At 38.2% G+C, this 7,031-nt stretch overlaps 1 protein-coding gene across 1 annotated transcript in view; it reads left to right on the top strand.

The window, feature by feature from the left end:
* MTA3 (metastasis associated 1 family member 3) overlaps positions 1–7,031 on the top strand; it is a gene marked incomplete at its 5' end in the record, with an annotated part of 147,925 nt that overhangs the window by 118,466 nt on the left and 22,428 nt on the right. Inside the window, 2 exons of the mRNA XM_007445792.1 lie at positions 2,060–2,134; positions 3,999–4,057. Coding sequence (XP_007445854.1) covers positions 2,060–2,134; positions 3,999–4,057 — 134 coding nt within the window. The remainder of the gene's footprint in view (positions 1–2,059; positions 2,135–3,998; positions 4,058–7,031) is intronic.

The raw sequence follows: 7,031 nt of genomic DNA, 5'->3' as shown, positions 1-7,031 counted from the left end.
GGAAAGAGGCTGGCTTATAGCCATAGGGATCATCTTATTCAGCAGACAAGTGAAAAACCTCCTTTGCAGAGGAGGCTTTGTGAACATGGGGGCTCAAATATCCTCACAGCCAGGCCCACCCTCAGATGTCTGACCCACAAGCATCGTTGTTACCAGTCCTCTAATCTCATTCCTTTCAAGTCCCTGATCATTGTGACAAGTAAATAACCATTGTCCACGGATGGGTATGGATTAGTACCTCTGGCCATCTCTCTTGCAACTCAAAGTAGAAAACCAGATGTCCACTCTAATGTTCTGCCCTCCAAAAGGATCTCCCTTCTTCACTGGGCTTCACAGCCACTCCTGCCTGGGGCTGAAATGCTGCCGCAGTATAATTCCAGTCGGTGCCCATACATCATGCGGAGCCATCTGCCACATTCGGATTTTTTCCTCTTCAGTTGACGTGTTGGAACTCCCATGAAGGCTGAGTGAGGGTTGAGGGAGAAATGATACTACATCAGGAGTAGACACACTGAGATGTGACCTGCGCTACTCCTTGATGAGAGTGTGCTGGTGCTGAGTACAGCTGATTAGGACGTTATGGCTTAGATAAAATCTGGCTCGTGAGGAAGCTCAGGTTACAGGGTCACTTGGTTTTCTTTTCTCAGGCTTCCAGGTAAATTGCATGCCCGGGCCTATTTCCCAGAAGAAGAATACTTAAGGGGATAAGAGGTTTGGGCTTGCTTAAAACCTTGGGAGACTATGCCTCAGCTGTCCTGTGAGGTGTTGCCGTAGTTGGCTCCTTAACACCATCCCTCAGACACTTTCAGCTCCATCAGATTGCTTGTTAAATGGGAGAAAATTATGTTTGCTTTAACTGCAATCCAAATGCCAGCTGTGCCGATCTGTTCCTGTAAGGAGACCACATTTGTTGAAGTTGCCACCCAGTTCAGTTTTAAAATAACGTCCTTTTTCTAAACTCCATCTATCTTTCTCTTCAGACCAAACAGGTGAGTTAAATGTGAAGATGACAGGAATTGCATGGTTGTTGGGCACGTGGGTCATAAACAGACCCCTAGCTGCACTGGGGTCTGGGAAGAACTGTTTTAACTCTAACCCCAGTGGTGCCTTAGGGCAAGCTGGGAGTCAGAGGGTGCTGAGTCACCTATCAGTAAAATCTGCCGCAACAGCTAAAAATCGAATGTTATCAGTCATTTTGTTTGATCTGCCCTGATTTGCATCTTGGAAGACTAACAGATCTCCCTTTACAGAGGGACATATTAAATATATTCTTTCATTGTGGGTCTCATAAGTAAAGGCTCATTTGGCCATTTTGAATAATTATGGAAAAGAGCAGACAAGCTTCCTATTTTTCTAATATGTACCACACTTGGCTATGTTCTTTTTCAGAGATTTAGGTTTTCATTTTATTTACAACAAAATAGATCAGAATAGAGCAGTTCTGGAAAGGATGAGAAATATTATACCAGAGACCAATGACCCCCAGTTGTAGGTGGCATCTTTGGAAGTTGAACTCAGTCCAGATTCTTTAAAATATCATTTCTAAAAATTGTACTTCCACCCCACCTATAGCCCGAGAAAAACTGAGTAAGTCATGAAATATTTTCAGTCGTAAGGTTTATAATTTTTAACAGAATGGGAGTTGAGAAATGGAATGTGTTGTATCAGCATCTCTAGCTGAATAGAACTTGTTTGGGGACCCTTTTGCTCAGAATTAATTTCAGTTTTTCAAACATTTCTTCTAGAATGCACCTTCCATGTGGATTATTACCTCCTTATTTTTTTTTTTTTTTTGGCCATATGTGGGCCTCTCACTGTCGTGGCCTTTCCCGTTGCCGGACGCGCAAGCTCAGCGGCCATGGCTCACGGGCCCAGCCGCTCCGCGGCATGTGGGATCCTCCCGGACCGGGGCACGAACCCGTATCCCCTGCATCGGCAGGCGGACTCTCAACCACTGCGCCACCAGGGAGGCCCTACCTCCTTATTTTTAAGAAGTGGTTTTAAAGGAAAAGAGTTTCTACGGTAGCTTGTTTTCATTATCATGTTAATTTTTTTTCAGCTCCCTTGGAAATCATTGACTAGCATCATTGAATATTATTACATGTGGAAAACTACTGACAGATATGTGCAGCAGGTAATTTTTTCATATTGCTACCAATACAATTGTATTAAAATGAACTTTCTATTTATACCTTAATATTTCTTAGCAATATGCTTAGTTTTAAATGTGTTTTGTTTGCTTTATCTTTTCTAGACCATTTTAAAGTACGTGATTTCATATCTTTAACATATCATTTTAAGATTTTAGTCTCGATATTTTCTTTACTTCAGATTCCATTATGATAAATATTTTGGACAGACAGCAGGGAAAGATACCAATAGAGGGGTATTATTTTCCTTGTAGGTGCCTGGTGCTTCATCTCTTTGTGAGTATAGTTGACAGGAATGACTTAAAATGTGTAAAAGATCTTCTGAACCCTCCTAGGCATTTTCGTGGTTATACCCCCTAAGTCTTTGACCTTAACTGTAGTAGTTAGTCTTTACTAGTTTGATACTTCGTACATAAGCACATAACTTTTTTTCCCAAAATTATCTCTAAAAACAGGGAATCACTTATTTTGTAAATTCTCCCCAAATGTCCCAAATTGAGGTAATTCTCTCAGTTACCCGTTTTGAGTAATACTACTTTTGGGGGAAAGGTACATTTTCCTCAAGTGACCTCAGTCAGTATATTATATTCTTCTAGTTAACATGTCAGAACTGGTAAAGGGGCAAGTATATTTAACAGAGACATTATTTTTCCTAAGTATATGATCACTCAGTGGCAAGTGTTAGATGCTGTAAAAATACAATTTAAAGATCACTTTGAAAATTACCATAGTGAGTTGTTGAGGTTGTGAATAGTGAATAGATACCCATGGCTTGTTGAAAACTTCACAGCATCACATCATATATAATTCAGAAAGTGCTCATTTCAAACTAGCATCCAAATCCAGGCAAGATGGTTCTTTAGGACATTAGTCTGCCATCTTCTCGCCTGTTGGCTTTCCTAATAAAGTTGTTCCCCCCCACCCCCACCCCCCAAATACTTACTTCAAACAACTTAGGTAGCATGAAGACCATGTGCTCTGGAAAACCTGTGTTATTCAAAGTGAAAAGAGTCCCTAAAGATAAAGATGGTGGTGATGATGGCATCAAGGATGGTTGAAAGTGTTTGGATAAAAATTATTTCAAAAAATTTGGACTCCTTCTTTAAAAGTTTTAAGTTGTCTCCTTAAATGTTTTTGTTTCCTTCTCATTGAGCAAATGGAGGGTTGTCTTATATTCTGATTTGTCTTCATTTTGAGTATCTACCATACATAATTTTCCTTCCCTATTTGCATTTATTATTGTGTTGATCACTCTCTGGATGTGATTTTATAATCTTTTCCCCACTCCTTTCCCTGCATTTGGCTCCTAATTGGTTCCTAAAAATCTGACATGAGTTCAGCCAAGCTTTAAAGTTTACTGCATGTCTCCCAACATTTGAGGGTACATGCTTATTTAATTGGACTTAGATTAGTTACTGTCTCCTTCTCTTTCATGGACTTTGGAAACTAATCATCTCTGAATAATTTTCTAAAAGCAAAGGTTATGTATTTTTTTTTTCCCTCTGAGAAAGGCAAAAAAGAAATAAATAGAAACTGTGAAAAGTAAAAATGGTTACTTATAAGTCCTGTTTATCTACTCATGGAGGAATAGGAAACAGTTCATTGCTTTATTTTTAAAATCTGTGTCTAAAATGTTTTTAATACTTGTAGTTCTGTACCTCAGAATCTAGTGATTTTTTTCTTACAAATCATTGCAGTTTACGTGCATGAAAGAAAAGCTCATCTTAAAAAGGCAATTTTTGAAGTATACTTTAATGTTTTATTTTCCTGTGAATTTTTTAAGGCAGATGAAGTGGTAATAATTATTCGACATCGTGTGTAAAATATTTTATCTATCTTTTGAATTAGAAACGTCTAAAAGCAGCAGAAGCTGAGAGTAAGCTGAAACAAGTGTATATCCCAACTTAGTAAGTAATGGAAATCTTTTAAAATATTTGCCATGGTATTAATTCTCTTCAAAACAAAATATGTACATTTTGGTCAGTTTCAGCCAAATTTGAATTTCTTTATGTATCTTATTTTCTTCCACTACAAAGCACTGTTTGCTTTCCATTTTAGTGCCACTTAAATGACCTTTTTTAGAAAGAAAAATGGCTGGTGGGCGAAACTCCAAGTCAGCTAACAAAAGGACCAGAGGAAACATGCCATCAAAGCTTCAGGGAGGATTTCCCTGGTGGTCCAGTGGTTAACACTCCACGCTTCCACAGCACGGGGGTGCATGTTCGATCCCTAGTCGGGAATTAAGATCCCACATGCCACGCAGCGGGGAAAAAAAAAAAAAAAAAAAAAGAAAAAATTAAATAAATAAAAAGCTTCAGGGAAAGTGTTAGAAAACTAAACTATGAAAATATTATTTGAAGCAAATGTGTTTCAGAAAGCTAGCAACTTTTGAAACTTCTGTATTGTTTAATGTATTTTGTTTGGGTAATGTGCGTTGCCCTTTTGAGGTATGTTGTTTATTTGGTTGAGAATTTTACATTGTTTCCTTGGGGAAAGGGTTAGGGGACGTAATTAGAACCAAACTTTGTAAATTATTGGATAAATAATGAATAGGTTTCAGTTGTTTCAGATGCCTAGCATTCTATCATTATTGTCCTTTTGGTTTAGAAATCATTGTCATATCAAAATGAATGCCAATTTTCTTTTCATTTGCTACATTTTAAATGAATTATCTTTTTTTGAGGTCATGAGTTTGACAGTTCATTTGTTCAGGAAAATTTATTGAGCACCATGTATATAGTGCTATCCTGGGTTCTTTGGGGATTAAAATGAAATTTACTACAGCGTTCTGTGTACTGATTCAAACTTTTTCACTCTTTGAGCTCAGTACAGTTGTTTTATACCTCGCCTTTTATTTACTGAATTTTGATATATTAATACATATTTTTATATACAGGAGGCCTCATAGACACTGAATTGTTATATTTCTTATTAATCTTTTATCTCAAGATAGATAACATGTAATTTACAGGGTCCATAATTTTTATTCAGAGCTGTAATGTCCTTCCTGAAGAGTGGTTTCTAACATTATAGAAAATTATATGTTTTATTTGACTAATCTATAAAAGAACAACTCCCCAAAGAAAACACTGCTGTGATTCATGTGTCTTAGAGTTTCAAAAACAAGCATACCAGCTTTCTTATACTCTGCAGTGCTGTCACATCAAAGGAAAAGTACATTAAGCCAGTTTTCAGCAAATAACCCAGATAATTGTTGCTATTCTGTTTTGCATTGACTTTGGAGTCTTGATCTAAGCCTTGATCTAAGTCAAAGACTAAGTCAAAGACCAGTATGTGGGCCAAATCTGACCTGCCACCAGTTTTTGTAAATGAAGTGTTATGGAATACAGCCATGTTCGTTCATTTATGTATTGTCTCTGTCTGCTTTTGTGCTACAATGGCAGTGCTCAATGGTTGCGACAGAAATTATAATACCCACGAAGCTTAAAACATTTACTCTGCCAATCCCTGATCCAAGTGAATGACTTTTGAAGATCAAGACAGAGTTTCTAATCATACTTTTAAAAAATGTTATATATAAATCATGTATATAAATAGAATATATGAATTCTATTTATTATGAATTTATTATTCATAATAAATTCTGTTATGAATCTGTACTGTTGAGTTGGATAAGAATCTGAGTGCTTTGAAGAATTTCCCAACTAACTCTGAAATATTATTTTAAAACAAATAATAGATTAAGTTATTTGGGGGGAGGGGATGCCATGCTACATGGCTTGTGGGATCTTAGTTCCCTGACCAGGGATCAAATCCAGGCCCATGGCAGTGAAAGCACCAAGTCCTAACCACTGGACCACCAGCGAATCCCCAAGAATTATTTTATACTGTCATTCTTTTGAGACTGGCGGTCTCCTATATATATGCAAAGCACTCTGTTCACTACTAGAGGTAGATCAGTTAAGAAGACACGTTGTCTTCTGGAGCCTACATTCTATTGTGGGGGCGACAGATGCCAAACAGCTAGTCACCCAGTGTGTTGAGTATTCTGATGATGAAGAAGAGATGGTGTGACAGTTTGTTCTGGGGACCACACTCAGTTGATGCTGTCAGAAAAGATTCCTTGTGGAGGTGAGTTTGAGTGAACTGTAGAGGAGGGATCATTCAGGTGACGGAGGCTTTCCAGGCCAATGGGATTGTGAGATGGAAAGGGGCAGAACAGAGTTACAGAGGTGAGAGAAGGGCACTGTGGCTGGTATGAAGAGAGTGGTGAGCCATGGGAGGCCAGGAGTTAGCCATCTGATAAACAGTGGAATTGGATTGTAAACAAGTTAAGTATCATGATGAAATTTCTACGTACTTTAAGATTACTGGCTACATTTTGGAAAATGGTATGGGGAAACGGGAGTGGATGTAAGAACACCAAGTATGAAAGTTCTTGGAGAAGAAAGATGATAGTAGCTTGACCTAGAGCTGTGGCCTGGAAATGGTATGCTACTTAGAGGTGATTGACTTGTATGGAGAGATAGAGGGGAGATGTCAAGCTGAGTCCCAGGTTTCTGGCTAGCTCAGTTAACTAGGTGGATTGCTGTGATGAGAAACGGTGGCAGAGAACCACGTTGGGTCATTTTGAGTTTGTTTTCTCCAAAAAGAGGTGTTGAATATGCTGTCAGATATATTGGTCTTAAACTCAGGAGAAAGTTCTGGGCTAGAGGTCCATATTTGAGCTTCATCAGCATATAATATTGTGCTTGAAACTATGGATGAGATTTCTTAGAGTAATAAGAAAAAAGAGCCTTGGACCGAACTTGAGGAAATCTGTTCAATATATCAGATAGAGTATGATAGCTGAAAAAGGATAGCCAGGTGAGTGCATTATCACACAACCTGAGATAGGAGTGTCTTTCAAGGAGGGAAAGA

This window comes from Lipotes vexillifer, unplaced genomic scaffold, assembly GCF_000442215.2.
Source record: "Lipotes vexillifer unplaced genomic scaffold, Lipotes_vexillifer_v1.1 scaffold278, whole genome shotgun sequence".
NCBI classification, from domain to species: domain Eukaryota; kingdom Metazoa; phylum Chordata; class Mammalia; order Artiodactyla; family Lipotidae; genus Lipotes; species Lipotes vexillifer.
The sequence above is the reverse complement of the archived record's forward strand: the minus strand, read 5'-3'. Positions and strand labels throughout refer to the sequence as shown.